The sequence below is a fragment of the Hyposmocoma kahamanoa genome, unplaced genomic scaffold (assembly GCF_003589595.1).
Source record: "Hyposmocoma kahamanoa isolate Upper Pololo Valley unplaced genomic scaffold, ASM358959v1 93, whole genome shotgun sequence".
NCBI lineage: Eukaryota > Metazoa > Arthropoda > Insecta > Lepidoptera > Cosmopterigidae > Hyposmocoma > Hyposmocoma kahamanoa.
Window position 1 is genome coordinate 11,213,332 of NW_020654810.1, and position 24,439 is coordinate 11,237,770.

General features: G+C 36.3%; 1 protein-coding gene across 6 annotated transcripts in view; it reads right to left on the minus strand.

The window, feature by feature from the left end:
• Positions 1 to 24,439, minus strand: part of LOC113237470 (cytochrome b reductase 1-like) — an 88,530-nt gene that overhangs the window by 34,488 nt on the left and 29,603 nt on the right. Inside the window, exon 1 of one of the 6 annotated variants that reach the window (XM_026473960.1) lies at positions 14,014 to 14,160. The exons of 4 other annotated variants lie outside the window; for them this stretch is intronic. In XM_026473960.1, coding sequence (XP_026329745.1) covers positions 14,014 to 14,090 — 77 coding nt within the window. In that variant the 5' untranslated portion in view covers positions 14,091 to 14,160. Of the gene's footprint in view, positions 1 to 13,320; positions 13,683 to 14,013; positions 14,161 to 24,439 lie in introns of those variants that run through there. One more of the 6 variants, XM_026473961.1, reaches the window with a different exon arrangement.

Here is a 24,439-nt window from a genome sequence, read left to right on the forward strand (position 1 = left end):
TCTTTCTGTTAATAATATGCACATAGCACAAACGAGATAATGCCAATCATAGCAGTAAAGCTCCTAAAAAAGACGTCCAGGGATGTACTGCCACCTTACTTATTTCTGCCACCAAGCAGTAATGGAGCATTCCTGCGTTTCGGTTTTGAAGGGCAAGGGTGCTGTGAAATTAAAGGCGTAGCGAATCCAGCAGTCGCTACAAATCTCTTTTGTATACATATTTTATAGTCTTTTTAAGTTTGTTTTATATTTAAATTCTAAATTTAAATGTGAATGTTTTGGGCGCTTTTTCTTTACTATTTTCTTCACTATTTCTTTATTATTTACTATGTTTTTGTAGTAAATTAATAACTGTCCGTGTTTTTGTAGTAAATCAATAAACAGTAAGTGCATTTGCTTTGGTCTTACTCACTCTTTGTTAGCCCACGAACCCATTGATACAGTCCGCTACAACAGGCGTATGAGACTTATCAACATATGTCTCGGGGTGACTGACGCAGTGGCAGTGCCCCTCAGATCTTTGTGATTTAAGGCCCTGAGTGGCATTGCAACTGTTATGGACAGATGTGTCGCTCACCACCAAGCGCCCGACTTGTTTGCCCCGTCACTTGGTATCATAAGTAAAAGAATCGTAAAATAACATTATAAATCTTGGGATATTCGAAGTTATATTTAATTAGTTCGTATCCATTGCTTTCATTGTAGGTTATCGAGTTCAGAACATGTCATGGAGGCAAATAATTACAGCATTGGATGCGCTTGTTCAGTACGCTGCCTCGGGATTCGCCACACTATAAGTACTGACCTCGCACTCAGCGTATTTTGCTAGCCAGGCATTGCGAGAGCAAACCCGTGTTTCGGGTTTATTGCTTGACCGTTACGTGGGAAATATAAAAGCGAACTATTGTTGTTTTAAAGGGAAGGAACCGAATAAACAGTAGTAAGTTTAACCACTATGTTATTTCTATGTTAACCTGTTGGAACCAGAGCAAACTCTTTCGTGATTATTACCTCAGTATTAACACGATTTACTGGTTTTTTACTACAATACGACGTATAATTACGACTCATGACCATGAAGCGTGACACCACTCAGAAATATCGGGAGAACAATACTAAATAAGGTATACGGCGGCGGCGTTAAGTTACGTAGTAATCACTAATAACTATTTACACGTTTTGAAAGACAATTTCAACAAACTCAATAATACTTTAATTGTTTTCGTTCTAAGTTTTAACATATAAGTCGGTAAATGTGTATGTGAGTTGTTATTGTTTGTTTTAATACTTACCCATTCATAAGTTGTGTATAGTAACTTAAAAGGCGGCATTCATAACATGACCATACGTTCCACTTTTAAACTTCGTGTCCCGCTGGCCTCACAATACTTAACAATGTCCCGCTTTGACAAAATAGGACACGTGCTATTTTTTTTAAATGGCGCTTAAGCGTAAAATATGTATATAGAGCCAGTCCACCAGGCTACACAAACTTTTTTTTAATTTTTAATCATTAAATATTTTTATAGTTATTTTGAATTATTTTTTATCATTGAATATTTTGTAACTATCATAAAACACTTGTTTTATTTTTAAAACAATAATAAAGTTGCAGGCGTCCCGCTCTGATGGAAAAAAATAATGGTCACGTTAGGCATACATCGCATAAGTCATGAATTTCAAAATGAGCCACAATGTTACAATTAAATATGTCAATTATTGAAATCGAAAGCAAAAAGTTTCAAATATTTATAATTTGTTTAGTTAATGAATATTGCTGCATTGTTAACGCGTACAAAATCTGTTATTATTAATTGAGTACTAAGTTACGTTTCTAAACAAAAAGTTATGAAGTCCCCAAAGTGTCGAGAAGTTATGACAACAGTAAACTTTTACATCAATTCTAAATCGCTCACTTCAACAGTTATTGTTGAACAGAAATTGTAAGGGAATATACTATCAACAGTTAAACGATTTACTCATAAATAAGACAAACAGTTTAATTGCTAAAGTTTACATTTGACCCTAATAGTCAATTCAAATCTCAGTCAACAATCGTTCTTACGGACCTATTTGAGAAGTTAGAGAACGGAAAGTGAACTCATCTATATTAATATTTTCTTTCTACCGGGGAAGAAATTTGATTCCCGGAATGTAGGGGGTCTACTGGTGCATAATTTTAAAATTACCTCTATTGTTAAATCATTTGGAATCCTATACAGTTTTGTTACTAATCCCTTCTTCAATCCCTTGCTCTAATAATGAAGGAAAACATCTAATGAAACTGGTTGAATGAGAGAATTTAAGACACCCGTCGAAGAGATCTCTAATCCGCATTAAATCAGCGGTGGACTATGGACTAGACCTCTTTAGTGGGGTCCTGTTCAACAGTGAAAATCGGTGGGTAATGATGAAACGACACGCACCCTACTAACTATGATTAAACGGGACACCATTTTCGCAAAAAAATTAATAACATCAATAGTTTAATACGTTCTCTTCTTCTTTTATTTGTTTTTTTTTTTTACATTATACTCTATTATACACTTTTGTAAAGCCTTTTATTATCATGTAAGATTGTATGTGACACACAAACGAAAAACGATGAAATTGAGGACAATTGACTAAGACAGTTAAATTATCATAAATCTTTGGGGTTAAGACATTTAAATTATGTTCATGACCAAAAGCAGCTAGCCAATATTTGATGTCTTTTTACTATGGCACAACCACGTCGTAGTAATACCTACATACGTAATTACATGTAGTTACAATAAAAATTAGCTTAATACTAGTGTTTAGGTAATTCGAAATCGTAACATAAAATATGATGAACGGAATATGAACGGAACCAACTCTAGGTATACGCCATGTACTGATAAGGACACGTTTTCGTTTGCAATAAATATTTAAATTAAGCACTACACCAGTTACAAGTCCAGTGGCCTTTACCCCAGAATGCGGCCCTGTTCAATCTTTGTTTCGTACATTCTAGCGAGCGCAATTCGAAAAAGAATCAACCATAAAAATTACAATAGAGACATTCAACTCACAGAATCAAACAACCTGTACGAAACAAAGCTGTGGCATTTGCAAGCCGCTAGTGCTGTCTGCAGACGGTATCTGCAAATCACGGCAACTCTCGCCTTCTAACCTTTACAATAGTACATTAAACCTTTATTGCTGACCAGGGCGCTCTTAGCCAACCCGCCCGCAGTCATCTATCTCTCTCACCATCGCATTATTTCCACTAATGAACTATTCAAATTACACGCTTTGGTACGCCAATATGTTTTACGTAACTTGCAAATAAGGAATCGAAGATTCAAAAGGGTGTGCAATTGTTAATAGTTGGTGTTGCGAATGTATCGGAATATTTTATTATTTTAAATATTGCCCTAAGCAGTAGCGAAACACTCGTCAAAGGGCACAAAAATATATTTAGACTTCTCGTGATCACCAATTAACTTACACAAATTTGAAACGATTAACTTGTACAAAGTAATAAACATTAAAGATAAGGCTTTCCACATGATCTCTCTCTCTCTCTCTCATCTCAGCGTTGTCCCGGTTGCGTCCTCAGCAGTGTTGCTGCGGAGCCCGGGGTCCGCTTTCCTGCTTTTTCTCCTCCACTTTGCACGGTCTTCGGCATCCTTAGTGGTGAGACCATTGGCACGCATATCATCCTTGGCGACGTCAAGCCAGCACTTCTTGGGTCTGCCCCTTCTACCGGGGCCCGGCAGAGGTGGCATAGCCAGACATTTGTTTCCCACGTAGCATGCCGGTTTCCGTAAGATGTGGCCGTACCAACGTAGGCGGCTTTCTTGCAGTTTATCTGCAATGTCACGGACGTGAAGGCTGCCGCGGATGCGGCGTTTCTGACACGATCTTTCCGTGAAACTCCACACATCCAGCGCAGCATCTTCATTTCCGTGACACGCAGCTCCTGCTTATGGCGCTCAAGTACTGGCCACGTTTCACTGCCATATAAAAGGACAGGCCTAATGATGGATTTATAGACCTGTCCTTTCAGCTTAACGGTAGCGTGAGGTGACTGGGGTCACAAATGACACCAGTCACCTCACGCCACTTTGCCCAAGCGGCTGCGATTCGGGCTCTGACGTCGCAGTCGATGTCTCCGGACGCGCTAAGTACAGATCCCAAGTATTTAAACTGGCCCGTAGGCTCGACCGCGTCTTCGCCTATGCGAACGGGTAGGGGATCTGTAGCGTTGCAGACCATGTACTCAGTCTTCTTCAGCTTTCCACATGATCATCTTTGCTAACTACTAGTGTTAAAGATTACCGACACTAAAACTCTGTAAATTACCTAATGAATATACTGCAGATAACCAGTAGGGCTTGCACAATAGAGCGCGACTTGCAGGAGAGCGACATAGAGCGCGTGATTTCTATGCGATAATAACAGTATCTCGCTCAAGTCGCGCCTTATCGTGCTAACCCTACAGGTCTTTTATCGTGTTCATCGAGATGATATCCGTTGTCTTGAAAGTACGGTGGTTACAGTTGATGAATATAAATACGAACTGATATAATTGATTTAGTAAACCCTTAGTAACATTGTATAGTAACATATTGCTTATTGTTGTATTGTAGTGTGAAGCTACGGACCCGTATCATCTTCATCTCTCTCATTATACGTTTTCTAGGAAACGCCCTTACTTTTCCTGATTTTTTCCTGATTCCTGAAAGAGTCCCAACTAATATTTACTATAATATTAGTGTATAAATTACTTAAATTTGCTATTATAAGCTATTTCTCGCACTTCGACAATTTACTCACTTTTCATGTCTCATTTCCACACCTTGGCATATTCTATCGTACTGATAGTATCTACGAAGTTTGTTATTCGTTTTTCCAATGCTAATTACGTACCATTTCATCAAACTCACTTTATAAACATATCTCTTTCGTATTTAATATTTTTATATGTAATCTATTCTTCCATAGATTATCCTATAAATTACTATTACTTTGATATGCAATCTTAGCAGTAAAAGCCCTTCTGCTCCTAGCCGCTCTAATTTTGGTTCCTCATTTCAATTCAAAATTGGCCGTTCAAATTTCGATGCGCTTTCTCGCATTCTACCGATGCTACCATTCGCTCGTCACTCATATACTGACCTTCGAGTTACCTGGTCTTCGGAACGAAATATACGAAGTTTCATCTTTCTTACGCCTGGAGTGACTCCTGCCGTGCTTACGCGTCTGCCTGCACTAAGTTCCTCGGTTCTCCACATAAACCTGCTCTTCACCTTAACGTTCTACCTATCTGGACTGGGCCCTTCGCTCTGCGAAGGTGGAGTGCCTACCTATAAACTCCACCTCGCCCAAGGATCAACTGAAGCCAGTGCTGCATAACCGCCGCTGTTAGTTCCACTTCACCGCTCTCCGAAGCCTCCTCCTCCGAAGTCTCTGAAGTACTGCATAACTGCTGTTTCTACGCGAACCTCTCTACTCTCCGCCTCCACGCTGAACCCGCTGCTCTCCGGATCTACACCTCTGCCCTCAGTCTCCAACTTTGGAGGGCAGAGGCCCGCAACTCCGTGCATCCAACTCGACACCACACCATTCTACTCTCCTACGTAACACTCTCAGGTTCTTTTTGATATAAACTTATTGTTATACTTTATCATTCTCCATGCTTTGATTGCATACCCTCCTACCTCTCCCTAGCTTTCCACCCCGACAGTATTTGTAGTGCCGAGGTAGCCTAATCGTTTGACCTATCGTCTCTCAAGCCGAGGCCGTGGTTTCGAATCCGGGCTCGCACTCTCAGTTTTTCGAAATTTATGTGCGAATTGTAATTTGAAATTTACCATGAGCCTTTCGGTGAAGGAAAACATTGTGATGAAACCTGCACGTCGAAGAAGGTTCATAAACCTGGTACAACGTGTGCAGTCCGCAACCCGCATTGGACGAAGATGATGATTTGTATTTGTAGAGATAAATTATATGACCGGAACAAACTATTCGGATACGAATGGAATTAGAAAAGTAACTTCAAATTGCAAAGCAGCAAAAGGACGCTTACAAATTATATTATCAAATTTCAAAATATAGGTTAAACCACAGGTGGGTTAAACCAAAGGTCTACGGGAAACAAACTTATTGCATTCCGACTGCATTCTTCTCGCATGCACTCGACCACCTTGAGAATCCACTCTCGACTAGCCAGTGATTCCAAATGGCAAATAAAATTAAACTAATCCGTAATTTACATCAACATTATCTGTAATTTGTACCACCACTTTCGAAACGATTTATCAAATGAAAATATCATAAAACAAGGCTATTAAAAAGTTAAACAAAAGAATATTACGTGAAATTCACATACGAACGCGTTACGACAAAATTGTTAGGTTATTCCAACGACTACTTCCCAATTTTTACAGGTTTTAACAGGTTTTTACCTAGTTCAAGAGTCAGTGTCGTTACTTGCTACTTCCTGTTCCACTTTCATTGTAATTGTTTTTTTCTGAAACCGTTATGTGTATTATTGTATCTATTTGTAATTTGTGGAAATAAATAAATTTATTTATTATTATTTATTTATTTATTTCATTTTTAGAACTACAAAGAATTTTTAGGCAGCAATTGATTTAATGGTAATAAACATAAAAATAACAGGCAATAACTAAAATAATTACAGGAAATATTTGTATTCAATGAGGGTTTTGACGCCAATTGGTGTTTTAAAAAAAACTTAATAAAGACAATTACGTCAAGTAACAATTATGTTTTTCTCGTCAGCGTTGTCAGAATTGAATTTTCTTTCCTGCAAAGTAATTAACAATTCGAGGACCCAACCAAGACCCTCTTGGAGTCCTTCATTACTTTCAAAGGCCGTCTTGCGGGACTGAACGAAGTAAACACCACTTCAATAAATATGTCCTTTGAGGTTTTACTTATATTGTATACACCGACTACCTGGAAATTCACCTAATGCTTGCATTCCCTTCCTTTGAAACACAACGTTACTTTCAAGATTATCAGACTTGGAATGGAATTCAATTGTTCTGGCGAATAGCCAAGTAAACAGACTTTCTCTAAAAAGGCCTATTCTCAAATATGTTTGAGAAAGCAATAAGGTATCGAAAACACTTGTAAACAGGGTTTTAAGTAAAAGTTGTCAATTAAAAAGACATTAACCGGACAAAGTTAAAGCTAATCTGAGACACGAAAATAAATAAATTCTAGGAAAATTGGTTATTTCATTTACATATTTTTAAAGGTACAGATATCCGTACTACTAATGGATACTTTTGCTTAGCATGTCTCATGACTGCACACAATTAGTGTGATGAATTTCAACATTTATTCAAGTGTGTAATGGCCTCCTAAGTGACAATTTTCTATTATTTTACTACTCATGTTTACAACAAATATGTTGTACATTACTTTATATATTTATATTATAATACAAATTATTTTTGTTACCGTACTGTACTTCTACATTTATTTTTGCTGTAGTGGGCAAATAATTTAGTAGCATAGAGCTTCTTGTGAAAGTGTTCGTCCAGGGAAGTACTGCCACCTTACCTAGCCGCCAAGCGGTAATGTGAACATTCCTGTGTTCCGGTTCTGAAGGGTAAGGGTGCTGATGAAATCACAGGTACATGGGACTTATCTACTTATATCTCAGGGTGACGGGCGCTGTAGCAGTGTATTTGCGATTTAAAGCTTGGAGTGGCGCTGCAACAATTATCGGCAGGCATGTCGTTTCCCACCAAGAGCACAACTTGTTCGTCCCGTCACTTAGTATAATAAAAAATATAATTAAATCTTTGTATTTTTATCATGACGACATTATATTATATTTGATTACATTTCTTTTAATTATTGATTATAACAAACTAGTGGAATAATTTCACAAAAAATAATTGAATATCAATTCAATAAAAATTTAAAATACATTTCTTTTGCCAATATAACTTTCTCAATCAGCAATGTCAGTTTTTGCTGAAGCTATATGAATTGGTGCAACCGGGCCAATATTTAGTAATTACGGGCCAGTTTCGCAGCCTTGTGCCTTAAGCCTTTCACGCTTAATTTCACGTATCAGTATTTGGAGCTAGTTACTCGAGTTCGGTTTAATTGTCCGTGTGTGACTAAACTGCTCAACGTTTAGCAATGATACTTGAATTGGAATCAAGCATTGAACCCATTTATTACACGTTTCCATTGTTATAATGTTGATTTAACTTAAATAATAGTCGAATAGGTTTGAGTGAGATGAGTACCTACAACAAGGTTTTTGTAAGATATCAATTTACGGACTAAAAAGCCGTGTATCTGATGGTAAGCGACACGCCTACACAATTTAAACTTAAAGATCTGAGGTGCACAACTCTTGCTGACTCACCCAGAGACATAAAGTTGACAAGTCCCATGTGCCTGTAATTTCAACTGCACCCTGCAAAACCGGAACGCAGGAATACTCAATTTACAGCTTGACGGTCGAAAGTTTCTGAAACTTTATTTTTTCCGAAGCAAGTTATTCCAGGTCACGACAAAATATGTCGTCAGTTGATTGACATAAAATATAATAAATCGTGCAGCGCCTGTCATAAGAGCCACAGTTACTGTCAACTAATTTATGATTACTGAGAACAACAAAACATAATTCGCCTACGTACAAGTATATTCTAATAGAAACAGATATGAATAATAAACAGGCGCATGTACTTTGCAATAACATCACAGAAAAAAACGCCAACTCAAGTTTCAACATTATAATTGTCAGTAATCTAATAATATAAATAAATAAAACCTACTATTAAAATATACACCTTAAATTATCATAAAACAAAGTTTCAAGTAATTTCCAATTATATCAAACATTTGACATTATATTTTCTTGTCGTATTGAATATCACTTTCTTGCGCATATTATAAAATCATCTTAGTAAATAACATGACATGAAACAGGCTGACTTGCATATTGACCGCAGAACTACTAATTTAATCCTACCATTACGAGATAATGCCCGCATACGCCGACAAGCTAGGCGCAAGATTGTCTGCATAATCATTAAACAAGCCGACGGCGTGCTATGAAACTGGCTGGAACAGAGGGCCTTATACTTGATGATTGGTTAAATCTCGCTCGGAGTCTATTCCGCATTCCTTCAGCAAGTGGCTAAACGCCTACACCTCCGTTTAGTAGGTAAACCATAGTAATAAGGCTTTCGTAATACCGGCTCATTTTCTTAAGACAAAGAAAAGGTATCATATTTTAAGGTTCAAATTATATTATATTTAATCAACATTTGGCCTTTTTAAGAACAAAGGCATAGATTAAATTTGTGATATCGAATGTCCACGTTTTATATTTCTACGAACATTGTTTTAAGGTTTGAATGGTAAAATATATATAAAAAAGAATTCTTATCGAGTTCTTTGATTTCCGCGATTGCTACACTTAATTATTGTTGTAGCTATAGTTCAGAATAAGATGGTTTGTATTCATATTAGACATAACTGTTTGATGACTAAATACTCTCACCGTGATGATGACAACTGTAAAGAGCCCGATACTTTAGTTTGTTCGAAAAATCAAATATACGCGATTTTAGATCCGGAAAAATAATTTTTCCAAAATAATGCCTTATTATTAACATTTTTTTTTTCAATGATTATCTTTTGGACTGATACAAATTATAGATAGATAAGTATATGGTAAGTCTATTCTAGCTGCTTGATGTTTATGTAACTGGCATTGAACAAAGCTGTAATAATCTCAGTACAGAGTACTAAAAAACTGACCTTCAGAGTTCGTCGAATTACGTTTTGCCAAGCTTTATTGAAATCGGCTACCGGAAAATGCGCGAAACCGGATTCATCATCTAGTTTTCCACTCTTAGAGGTGAACTATTTTCTTCAAATTTACTGGAACCACTTTCTCGAACAAAAAAGGAATCATCAAAATCGGTTCACAAGTTTATTTATAAAGTTATCGCGTAACATCAATAAAAAACGTACCGTCGAATTGAGAACCTCCTTTTCTTAAAGTCGGTTAAAATTGGCTTGATAGACTTGGCTAGAAAAGATACAAATATTAATAACTTAATGTTTTTAGCGTTTCTCCAACTTTTTTCAATAGAGCAATATTCAAATTAAACATTTGCGTATTTTGTTTTTTGTTTTGGTAACATGAAATAAGTTGCAACAAAAATAAATTAAATTTTTATTAGTAAATACCTTGTAACGGAGGAAGCAAATGAATAATTACAGAGAGAACAGGAACTCCAATTCAAAGCAGGATAAGGATAATTATATCGGTTAATTGTAATCAACGATTAGTACTGTAGTACTAATTCTTCAATTATTTGCTACTTTGTGTGGAATTTTATCCGTAAAGTAAAAGAATAGGTCAACAAATAAGGAACAATAAATAAGCTGCTATAGATATCTGTTTACAACCACTGCTATAGCAGTAGAGCTCCTTGTGAAAGAGTTTGTCCAGGGTAGTGCTGCCACCTTACGCATTTCTGCCGCCAAGCAGTATTACTGTGTTCCGATTTTGAAGTGTAAGGGTGCTGGTGGAATTATAGGCACATGGAACTTGTCAACTTATGTCTCAGGGTGACGGGCGCAGTGGTAGTGCCCCTCAGAGCTTTCAGTCCTCAGGTCTTTGTAATTTAAAACTCTAAGTGGCACTGTAACTGTTCTGGACAGTTTAGTTTAGTTTACATCTTTTTTTTAGTTTTTTTTTTAGTTTAGTTACTTAATGTTATAGAAAAAAATACTGTGTATTGCTATTTTGTTACATACGGCAAAGAGGCGTGATTAATTTCATTTTTCCGTTTATTAATATTTACATTATATGTAGACAAGGTTATTTGTAAAATGCTAACAAAATCTCAGAACTATATTACTAACATCATAAACGACAAATTTGTTCCATGACTTTTTGCAAAACGTAATTGCCAAAGACATAAAATGTGTATGTGACAGCACTAGTTTCGCTCATCTCTCCAAAACGTGTTAGGCTAAATGTTATATTTACAAAATAAATAATTATCGTTTTTATATTTAAATTATACAAATAGTGACATAAACATAATCAATTTACCAAAAGTAAACAATCAAGTTTTTGTTGTTCTACTTGTTGTATTTGGTAGTAAGGACGACTCCCACCTCCGATCCTGAGTTTTGAATCGGACTAGTATTTACGATAGCGCTTACTTTTGTTATCACCATTAAGAGCGATCTATTTAAATATTGTTATTTTTGTACGAAAGTAATTTACAAATAACCCCATAAATTAATTTATGCACAAAGATAATTTAATTAATTATTACTTTAAGTGCCTGCTTTCAAAATTACTCGATACGGAAACAACTTCGATAAACGACAATAAACGACATTGAAATATATTTCCTATATCTATTGCGCGGTTTTTTTTTTAACTCCATATTACCTGCGTACGGACCCATCATGACCATGGCCAACTATGGCAATGATCACAATGGATGTGATGTCATCTTTTGTAACTTTATTGTCCGCCCGTACTTGCTAGTGTATGGTAAATGAAATCACGTATAAAATTACTCTAATGACTCAAAGATTTTCGATAACCATAATTAAATAGTTCATAGGTTCATTTTCATCGCCTATCCTTTTTTTGTAATCAATTTCCTTAAATACAGGCCACAACAGGTTCAAAACATTTGAAATCGCCATAAAAAACGATATTGTAATTTATTATAAAACTGTTTTAAGGAGTTCTTACGTAAATAGTCTTGTTTTTTTTGTTAACACTGATACACTGTTGCACTAAACAGTTGTAGTAATCTATTAAATCCGCTGACCGACGGAGAAAATGATAATCGCAAGATAAATTTGTAGGTAATTCAGTTTAAAAAATTGTACAATGAAATAATGATTATATTCCATTCAGCGTTTCCGGATAACTTGTTTCCGCTGATTGATTTTGTATAAGGTGATTTAAAGCATCTATCGTATAAATATACGAATAAGCAACTGAGTTAGTTCCTTTACCTATTTTCTCCCATTAAATATCGTAAAAATTCAAAAATCGCGATTTCACGATTTAATACAGAACGAATTTATAAATGAGCCATTAAAAATCCTCATAATCGAGAAGAAAGGTGTACAACCGCGTAGCAATCTATTATAGTAACAATTTAATGATCTAGTTCACCAAAGTCACGCCGAACAATTGAGGCCACTTTGTGTGAACATCAGTCTCTATTCATGTCTGTTTTAACGCCCCGCTTTATATATTTTAATAGTCAGTCTTATTAAAATGAGTATAATTATAGCGAATATATGTTCCATAAACAATTTATTATCAAAAGTCAGTATTTATTCATTATTATACAGTATCCTACTATTAACAAGAATTGTGTAGTGCAAAATGTACGAGAAATCAAGATTTTGTTTCCGTTGTAACACTTTATGTTCCGTTTCATTTAATTTATAAATTATTTACAGTTTCACAAATGATGTGGCCTGTAAATAAACACAAACGTATTACATCTCTAAATGTTACTCACTAAAGGCGGGAGGTTATTAGTAATTAATTTTATTGTCATTGTTTTCTAAATTGTTATTCTGTTTTGTTGGATCGACTACCTATACTTACGTAGTTCTTCCCAATACACTATCTATGACCTCTTATTGCATCTATTTTGGACATTCTTCAAGTTCACAGGCGAAGATACTTACCTGAAACAAAAATACAAAATATTAATATAAAACTTCCGCAAATTTTCTGTGAGTCGAATGAACCTAGGGATTCATATTTAGTAAGATTGCTATGAAACAGACAGTCGTTGTTTGCCCACACGTCCAAGTTTTCCTCCAAACAATGTTTCATGTTACAAAACATACTAGGAACGTTTACCTTGCTACATAAACTCTACATTGAACACTGAAAATCATGTACCGCAACATTCTTCCCTATTCCTTACATTATGTAGAAGAATATATCACAGATAATATGCCTATTTTAGAAAGGTCCTTTATAAATTAAATTGTTAGTTTGGCCTAGAAAAACCATATATAAAGGTATTCTCGTGATGGTATCAAATCGATGCTCGTGGTGGAATGCCATTGTTTCGAACGACACGGGCATTTTGAATACGACGTGACCGCAAGGTACTTTCTACCAGTAGTAGTTACTGCAATAACACATTATTGGTCACTTGCGCGTATTCCAATTGAAATATCAGATCAATTTGTCTGTAATGTAGACAAGTTTCGACAAACGGGTTCGTCAGGTCACAAACGCGCTTTGGAATCTTATCAACACGGCGAGCAAATACGTACGGTCTCTGTTTTAGCTGATACCTCTGTCGCATTGTGCTGCTTGACTAGATAAACAAAATGTCCAAAATAAATCACTCCAACATGGGTTATGCACTAGATAACCGCACAGAACGATATAGAAGCATTGACAATTCCATGAACCGCGAGTCCTACCAACGCGCACCGCAAGTCCGCCACCGAAACGATAACTGGACGTTCGCTTTGGAAAATGAGTAATTGTCCCGTAAAAGTGTTTAATAGCACTACAATTACGAAGCGAGGACGTAATTAAGCATTACGCAGAACGTGTGTCAGTTTGTCGGTTGGGTGCGCGACTGCGCGGCAAGCGACGGCGGCGCGGGCGCCGGGCGCGACGAGGCGCCTCGCGGCTGCAGTCTGCCTCATGGAACCCGCGCTCACCAACATTAGCATCTCGTTCATGTCATGCGAGACAGCCGCCTGCGATGTGCGATCAATTTATGCAAATTCTCGGTAGGGTACAGCCGGTGCATATAATTGATTGACTCGCCCCAACTTGGAACTCTATAGGGCGAAAACAACTTTGTTAGTTTGTCTTCGTCACAATTATTCCGAATACTTAAACTTTGCGTATCACTTTGCATGTAATCAAAGTATAGTCACTCGTTCTACTTTCAGTATTATTCATGTATTATTTTTATCTGGCACTTTTTGTTCAACAAGAAAGTAACTCACCCGCGTTTAATTTGAAAGGCATTTGATTCCACGTGCCATGATTTTCGAGGTCTTAGGGACACTTTTGTTGGTTGCATTGCCTGCTGATTCGCGTCACTCCAGCTAAGAGGATTAATTGTATCAGTAGGCAGGCTGACAGTCGCGGGCGGTGGTGCTGCTCCAGTGAATCTGTTTAAGAGTTCATGACCTAAATGTTTTCGTTTTCTTTTATTTTTGTGTTAAAATTCAGATCACTGTTTCTAAAACTTTATACCTTTAGTATTGGATTATGTTACCAACGAACAACCAACAATTATTTTCAAAAAAAGGCCTTATAAATCATTTTATTGCTTGCATAATTATCCAATGTACCGTAAAGTGCATCATTGACGTATGTGCCATAAATAGCAGCTATATCAGCTATTAATAATAGGTGGTTAGGTATTTTATTAGACAATGTAAACACTACGTCATAGTTGAAGATTTTAATTTAGGCATGACACACAATGCATCATGCGTTTATGGGTAGACAAGTAATGATGAGCAAGTGTGTATACAAGATCTGACCAATAAGTAATGAGACTAAGTCCATAAAATACGTATATTTAAAAATTAAGGTACATTGATGTGATCCCCTTCAAAGTACTCCCCTCCCGCAACTACACACTGGTTCCAACGTTTCTTCCAGCTTTCGTAACATTTCTGGAAGGCTTCGACTGGAATGTCCTGGAGTACCCTCGTCACGGCGGTCTGGATGTCAGTTATGGACTCAAAATGCGTTCCTTTCACGGCCAATTTTGTTTGGGGGAACAAGAAGAAGTCACAGGGTGACATATCCGGCGAATAGGGCGCTTGCGGCAACAGTGCGATGTTTTTAGAGGTCAAAAACTGCGACACACTGAAGGCACGATGGCATGGAGCATTGTCATGATGAAGGATCCACGTTTTGGCAATCTCTGGACGGACTCTAATGACTCGTTTTCGCAGCCGATCGAGTACTTTCAGGTAGAAATGTTGGTTGACGGTCTGCCCAGGTGGTACAAACTCTTTGTGCACGATTCCTTTGCTGTCAAAGAAGCAAATCATCATCGTTTTCACTTTTGATTTGCTCATTCTCGCCTTCTTCGGTCTGGCTGCACCAGGAGACAGCCACTGTTGACTTTGCCGTTTTGTTTCGGGATCGTACTGAAAATACCAACTTTCATCACCAGTAATTACACGATCGAGAAGAGTTGGATCAGCTTCAACCTGTTCCAGACAATCCTGTGAAATGGACATTCGCTCGTGTTTTTGCTCCGCCGAAAGGTTCTTCGGTACCATCTTTGCACACAGCTTTATCATGGACAAATCATCAGTTAAAATTTTTCTGACGGTTTCTCGTTTCAAATTAAGTTCATCAGCCAACATTCGAATGGTTAGCCGCCGATCTTGATGCACGAGAGTGCGCACACGCTGAACATTGTTGTCAGTTCGAGCTTCAACCGGCCTCCCACTTCGCGGTTCATCCCCGACGCTCTCACGACCATTTTTAAAATCTTTATGCCATCGAAATACCTGAGCACGACTCAGGGCTTCATCACCGAACACTTTGACCAATTTCCGTAACAGAATCGCCGAGTTTAACGCAAAATTTAATCGCGTACCGCTGTTCAATATTACGTCGTTCCATATTCGTGACACGCCTTACAAACACGTTGTCGAAAACACAACACAGCTGGAGAACTAACGAACGTACGAAAGTCGCGAGCACATGTATCGATAGAGGAGGGATGGGGGATTAACCGACCGAAGTTTCAGGTTCGCAGTGTTACCACAAGCGCGGCTAAAAAATCAGTCTCATTACTTATTGGTCAGACCTCGTAGACCTTTGGAAATAAAGCCGCAATTTAAAAATAACTACACTACATCCGTTATATAATTTACTTTTCCAAACAGATTTTATCTAGATCTGACTAACTACACAATAATACAATAACAATTCTTTTTAACTATTATTTTCACTTTCAATTGTGGTCGTTATCTGTCTTAGACGATACTTATATTTTGTCCGTGAGTACACTAAACTATGAAAGCTTATTTATAAAATGTTTCAGAAGCTCTATAAATATAAAAAGAACTTAACTAAAATATACATATTATTTAATACCAATATTTGTCTTTTGCAATACCTTGTCCAGTGAATAAGAAAACAATATGCTTAGTTGAACAAGCAAAAAAAAACCCTTATTGCGCGACGTTATCTTTTAATGGTTTGAAAACTTTGTGTCTAGATACTGTACAGAACTCATATCAGATAAGATTGATTACCTTGTGTTTTTGGCAGCACCACTGGCCGTAACTGCAAGGCTATTAACTCAAGCTAGGCTGGTAGCCTAATGATTTCAAATTAATTTGGTATTTACCATGATCTTTTCGGTGAAGAAAACCATCATGAGGAGACCTGCACGTCGAAGATGGATCACAGCCCTCGGAAAACATGTAAGGTCTTCAACCCACACTGGGCCAGAGTGGGGGACTATGCCCTAGAACCTCGCCCTTAGGCGAACACGTTTCACTGCTGATTATTTGTGAGACGTATAAATGAGTTGCTGATAATGATAATGTCGTTATTGAAGCATTCTTTACTGCCTCCGTGGCCGAACGGTTACCATGTCGGACTGCCACGCAGAGGTCCCAGGTTCGATTCCCGGGCCGGGAGAAATATTTGTATGGCCTACAATTATTTCTCTCGTGAGTTTGGGTGTAATTTGTGGTTGTCTATATGTGTGTCCATGGCACCCGCGACACAGGGTTTCCCTAGTGCGGGGCTATGTTGAGTGTGTGCGTGTGTGCGTTATTCTTTGACTATATGTGATATCGATGATATTTTTGACTGCGTAACGTACGCAAAAAATCAGCAACATTTAATTTTGACTTAACACTACGTATTGTAATTATGTCATCATGTGTCTTGTGATATGACAAAACAGTACCAGTGCCACCCAAACCTTTGTCATTATTATTCATTAAAAAATCGATTCAGCCCATCACTAACAAGTACCATAAAAGGTAAACTAAGATTATTACTTACGATACGTGCTGGTAATACTGTTTAAATTTTAGATGAAGTAGAGAAAATAACCGCATATTACATAAGTAGTCTTTACGAACAAATCACGAGAAAGGTGGCAATGAAAGTGACATCCCAAGCCACATAATCTTTGATAAAACCACCTTACACTTTTACGTTACTATTTTTACTCGACTTCGCCAGTTAATTAGTCAATTGTTTAATTTTTACACTAAACAAACCATGTGGTAAGTCTTATATTAGGAACACGAAAAACTATTGTTGAAAATGTGTCGTTTTGTCAACCTCCGCGCAAGCCAGTCGTTGCGCATCGGTTTTCGTTTAGTTACTTACTTTTGATCAGAGTTAAGTAACGTAAGTGATGCTGTGTAAAGTGTCAATAAGACTAGTAGAACAATAGATAGTAAGGGCGTATGTCAAAAACTTTCTTCTAGTATATGTACAGATATTACATATATGTACTTTGTAGTGTTTAGTTATTACTTTAATTATTATTACTAAGGGAGATCTCATTTAATATTATTATTATTGAGATCGCCCTTAGTTAGTAAACACACTAATTAATGTTCATATCTGTCACTAAAACAGTTTTGTTTTACTCAAAACCCCTGAGTAATCTAAAATTGTTTCAAGGTGGGGACAAACCCATTTGTGCAGAAAGAAAAAAATAAGAGTAAAACTTTCTAGAAGCCGTAGAAGGAGTGTAGGTTGCTTTTAAAGGTTTTACGTTAATTAAAAACAATCTTTATAGTACAATATTATATAGTAGCAGTAGACCTCCTTGTGAAAGAGTTCATCCAGAGAAGTAGTGCCATCTTATCTATTTCTACCGCCAAGCAGTAATGTGAGCATTACTGTGTTTCGGTTTTGACGGGTAAGGTATTGATGAAAATTACATGAAAGTTGTCAACTTATGTCTCAGGCTGACAGCTTAAAGCTCTGAGTGGCACTGTAACTGCTATGTTCAGGCGTGGCCCTTAACACTAGGCGCACGACGTGTTCGTCCTGTCACTTGGTGTCATAAAAAAATCAATACAAATTGTAAATACAATTTTTGATGGTAATTATTATCCGCCCACGCGATTCATGCGTCTCTGGAAGCATACCACACCTAGAGGTGCCGGTGATGATTTTATACCGATTTATCGGATATCGAAGTTATAACAGGTAGAAGAAGTAATACTAATAGCTATTTCGGTAACTACTCTAGCAAACCATAAAGTTTTTAATGCCTGGGTCTGTCATTTAAAAAAAATAAACAACTTCAACAATACGTCACGACAATCGTGTGTCTTATTGTTTGCGCTGGTGATTTCGGTGTTTATTTATTGAAAACATACCGTAAGTCGCGTTTTTTAAGTTTACCCTGAATATAAATGTTTATAAACTATACTTTAAGGAGTAATTTCATGGTAAACATTAGAACCACTCAAGCGGAATATTATCATATTTACCCAAGTACACCAAAAATTTCATTAGTGCTTTTTAAGTGCAGGATTTGCGGTGTATTACTGCATTTTATTTGAGATGTTTTTGTTGTAGTACGGAGGGTATTTATTTAGCAATGCAGAATAATAATTTTTATTTTTAAAAACTTGTATTTAAACTGAATCCTTTTCTAATTTGCGAAACCAAATAGCCGCCATTTTGCGGTAGGATGAGCGCATCGCGTGAGCGGTTATACTAGTTCATGTACGTAGATAAACTATATAAGTTCTTTGGTTCAGTAAATCAAAGGAAGTCTCTATTCATTGAGATTTTCGTAATAACCTTACACCAAGAATACAACACAAACACAGCCCTAAACCTAAATTTTAGTACATTTATTTGAGCGATATCTGTGTGTAATGTTGGTCAATGTAGAATTAGAAAAACGACAGATGATCAGCAACTCTAGGTAAGAAAAACTCTACAGAATCAGCAGTTTTAACCGACATCTTAAAAGTAGGAGGTCAATTCAACTGCGTTTTTTGTGTCTATGTTACGCGATAACTCATATACATCGAATACAAATTTGAGAACTGATTTTGATGATTATTTTTTTTTGGAAAAGAGGTACTCCGTAGTGGTCTCATTTAAATTTGAAGAAAGAAAGGTGGCTGGCAAAAGGCTTTTTTCATAAAAATTTTATAATTATTTTATATATATTTTATATTTTATATACTCGGGCAGTTTGTTGTGTATTATTAATTATTATTGACATTGCGTGTGTGTAAGATTTATGCAACTGTAACTTTGATGTCAGTACTACGAGATTATCACGACTAAAACAACGTTTTTAACAAAATTGCCTGACATATAGCTAATACGAAGTGTTTTTATGAATAGTCAATTTTCTATTTTTATATTACTGCGGCAAATAAGTACCTGTCATAACAATGACTATAAATGTAGTACACCATTTATTACACATACTTATATCAACCGTAATTCTAGTTCCCTGTTGAGTGCACCGTGTAGAGCGGTTGCTAATGAAGTCTTCGCATGCACTCTGCCAATTTCCGAAAGTCAATAGATTACCTATCTGTCTAGGTATCTTTTGAATTTGGCGATGTACACCTAATTGTAGTACCAAGCTAAAAAACGCAAAAACAATATAATGCTCTAGTTCATGTACCGTTTAATCGATTCGCCATTATGCGTGATTTGTAGCAAAACAAATTTAGAAAATAACTTTTAATATTTATAATGGCGTGATATTAAAAGATATAGAGCGAGAGAAGTGAGACCAGTCCGCTGCAACATGGTGGCCAGCAGATTTTTTTATTTTTTTTTATTAAGAATGTGAGTTGTAATTTGAGCTGCATCTCACCTGATGGAAAGTGATGTTGAGGTCGACGAAAAAGCATGCACATCTAAATAATGCCTATTCACTCTCGCTTTAAAACGGTCCACGTTACAACGTTCAGGGAACAAGTCTACAGGCAGGAAATTCCACTCCATAGCCGTTCGCTATATTTTTATATAGCGAACGGCTGCGGTGGTGGAAGCGTAATGCTTCGCGCGAATATTTGGAATATCACAACATTTGCCAAAAGTCCAAGAGATGTAAAAATTACTCTTTTTAAATTCTACTGCCAATTTTTTTAGTATGTGAATTAAGTATAGAGGGCTGTTAATGCCCTTCGGGTGCAGTATATTAGTAATAGTAATAACACACACTCATGACCCCGCACTACGGAAACCCTATATCGCGGATTCCATGGATACACACATAGATAATCACAAATTACAGGCAACCAGTGCGACCATGCGAATTATGTCATCATCAGAAAACGAACAACTTCCATACTTTGAATGATTCGGCAAGCACCAACAGTATCCTGGAGGACGTTACTCGTTAGGGACAAGCCTGATTTTCCTTTTAATACATGAAAATAGCTCCCGAAAATAGTTAACTGCCTCCGTAGCCGAAGGGTTACCTGCTGGTCTGCCACGCAGAGGACCCGGGTGCGATTCCCGGGCCGGATATATATTTGTAGGGCCTATATATATCTCTCTTGTGAGTTTGGGTGTAATTTGTGGTTGTATATATGTATGTCCATGGCACCCGCGATACAGGGTTTCCCTAGTGCGGGGCTATGAACACATTCATAGCGTTAAAAAAATTTTAAGTAGGTTAAGATACAAAGCTAATTTAAAAATAATAACATAATTTCAATACTTCACTAACGAACTGTATGGATAATAAGTCCGAAATAAAATGTTTATTATATTATTGTTATTATTATTATTATTAAACGGACACTATTAAGACCAAGTTTTTATAGTCATCTTCGTCCCCGGATGGAACTTGACAAGAAAATTTATTATATCTTTACACATCCTATCTGCGAATTTATGCATGAGACAAAAATAAGTTCTTTATCAGGCGTTGTAAGTTTCTCGAATACGAAATGCTTACGTTACACAAAGCATCTACATTATGTAGGTAGATGAACGGTTCCTCTATTCGATTGCTTTGTTGTGGCAGCAAATTCCGATGTGCGGACAGTTGGAACCCGATGTTATTTGTTTCCGCACAAATGAAATGCGAAATAGTCCGTCGTTGAAACAGTTGTCAGCACACGAATACTTATGGAGGTGGCGAAAAAGTATCTACAATTTATTGCCATCTTTCGGTTATTTTAGAATTCACCTTTCATACACCGTCTTCATTTGTAAAACCTCTAAGTGTCGTTTGATGGTCTCTTCGTTATCCAAGTCGTGTACATTCAAAGAATTTTGAAGACCGAAACAAGAGAAAATCTGAAAAGGCTATAGTAGCGCAAATGCGGTGAATGAGGTAACACATTCCAACCTAACTGCAATAGTTTTTGACGGCTTTGAAATGTTGTGGTTCGGTAATATTATGATGAAATACGACACCTTTTGTTCTGAACATTTTACACGAATAATAAATTTAAAACTTTCCTATCTATTCTTAAAATGCGCGCTAAAATATTATGAAAATATAAATGTAATGTAATAATAAACGACCAGAGACAACATAACATTTAAAAAAGTGGCAATTGTCTTGTGACAAAAACCGCACGAACTTTTTGACCAACCCATTAGAACACTATAACGCAGAAATTTAATTCTGCAATGCTCACGAAATTGTATTGTTCTCGATATTTCACATAATGTTCTTCAAATATACCTAACTGAAATAGAGGCAAATCTTTTTTTTTATTTTGTTGTCTAAAGACTCAAAAATCTCAAAATTGGTCGTGTTCAAACAAAACACAAAGTAGAACTTACAGTTCATCTATAGTCTTGAATTTGAATAAGAAGTTGTATGTAATATTTTATATATTACATATTTCGATCGATAGTTTACCAACTTGAATACACGGCAATTTTATTTGTATGCAAGATATGATTTTTCCCGTTGGTGTGGTAATATTGTATCCTTATACAATATTACCACACCAAGGGCACCTAGTATTTTTCCCGTATTGTGATGATTTTTTTCCACCGCTTTTATTTGTCCCGTCTTTTTATATTTGCACAAAATGCTAAAGCAATGCTATTAACGAAAGTTTTTTTTTATATAATGTCAAGTGATGGGGCGAACAAGAACATTTTTGTGCAAATTGATCTACAAATTGTTTTTCTATTGTGACTATACTGTTCAACTACTTTTTAAAAATGTTGATACCACTGTCTGTGTCTATGCCTACAATAAACAAAAACAATTAGGTACTTACATATATCTTAGGCAAATGAGAATATTATTTAATCAACTTACAAATATAATCTGCTACCTGTCTACAGCACCATGACAAATTACCCAAAAATGTATGTCTTAATCTCATACACCTACGCCGCCGTGACGTAGTTACTCAATGCGTACGCCTATTCCAATCAGAGTGGGTGTCATAGAATCACACATAAACAATCAGGAGAGGATGTTGCGGATTAGAACAAGGTCTACAGGAATGATAAATGTCTGTCTTAATATCGCCGGTAGGTAACAGAATTGACTGGCGAGACGTGGCACTCCGAACAACAGATAACATCGGATTCCACGAAGCAATCTATCTCTCGAAGGACTTGGAATAAAACGGTAATCAGGAATTCCTTGTGACGTTAAAAGCAACGGAAACTTTGGATTATTCTTCGAATAGACAAACTTCGTCAATTCTAGAAGGAAAAGTATACATGAACAAACTTTTGACACTAAGCGAAATAGTTTATGAATTGACAAAAGTGTCGAATAAAACAAATGACTGTAGGAAAATCCGACTTTGTCACGCGTATAAAATCGAACAAGAACTATATAGCGTTAACATGAAAACCGTTTCAAAATAACGCATAGGAAACCCATCGCATCAGACGCCGTTTGTCGTGCGCGATAATTTGTCACTGACATATAGATAGAGCCATGGGGAACCTGGGGAACATCCCCCCGGCGAGGCATATAAGCGAATGTGGGGTCTCCAGCTTACGATACTTGGATTGACTGACGCACCACGTTACATTGCTTTAATTACAAAGGGCTCCTAATGGAAAACAAATATTTGAACGTGGTTGTACCCATTACTTATCTATGATATAAATGTTTGCTCGATATGAACAAAAAAAGATGCTTTACAAAATTATATTATGACTTTATTATGTCTTCTAAGTTATAACTTCGCTCAAAGCACTGAAAGTATAACATCAACTACAGTCGGTACCGTCCTATAATGTAACCTTTTAATATTTAAATGGGTTTTATATTTTCATACTACCAAATGTAAGTAGCTTAGAGAACAATTGATAATAATATATAAATGTGCTAGTGGTAGGGAAGTAGCACTACACCAGTACACAATCGCAGTTTATTTTAACCACGGAAGAAGAAAAAAATCATCATTTATTATTATTTTATTCTTTTTTTTATATATATATATATATATATATATATATATATATATATATATATATTATATATTAGCCTGTCGTCGTTTTTACGTCAATTGAAATCTCTTTTACCTACCACACCAAAATTAATTATGAAATTTATCTACGATGTGTAATGTTATCATACCAGATACCATGGATATTTAGAGGATCGCTAAAAAAAGGTTGTATTGTGATAACAATGTTCATAATATGAACAACTGGCTAGAGAACGTGTTATTTGAAAAACAATGATAACAATCGTCTTTAGATTTAGATTTTTTACACGTTTTGGTGTATGTGGCTAGTGGTTCAAGTGAACGGATGCCTCACGCAATCCATAATTAAGTCTCATTAACCAGTTCTGAACACGGAGATGGTTTCACGAAGACATAACAACTACAATTTTGGTAAACAAAAATCGAACTCTCCACATCAATTTTGTATGAAATTGCGTCATTAGATTCCTTCAAGTGCGCTTTACGCTGAAATCACTGCGATCAATTTGCACTCGTATGTGACGGACAAAACATGCTAAATGATTGCTGAGCCATTTGTCATTTATTATGGATTCATTAAAAATGCTTCTAGAAACGAATGTATTGTTGACACACGAAAAAAAATTATTTTGGAATCAAACTTCACGCTTGTTCATTTATTATTTATATTTGAAAGTATGCCACAACACACACCGTACGAAATTATGTTCAACTTTACTAGTAGATTATTATGGGCAAAGTTCCAACAGTATTCTAAGTCCTATTGCTGGGAGATTTTAACATAGAGTAAATTAAGATCGTAGTTTAATTTATTCTGTTTTTGAATTACATTATACTAACCTTATTCTAAGTTATCTTGACTAACATACTACGGATTTTTTGGTCCGAAATAAAAGAGTTATTATTATTATTGTATTGTTAGTAGTTGCTAATAGTAGTACCTTTAATTCTGATCAGTCTAATAAAACTCAGCCCTTAAAATACCTTCAAGTTCACAGTATCTAAATCC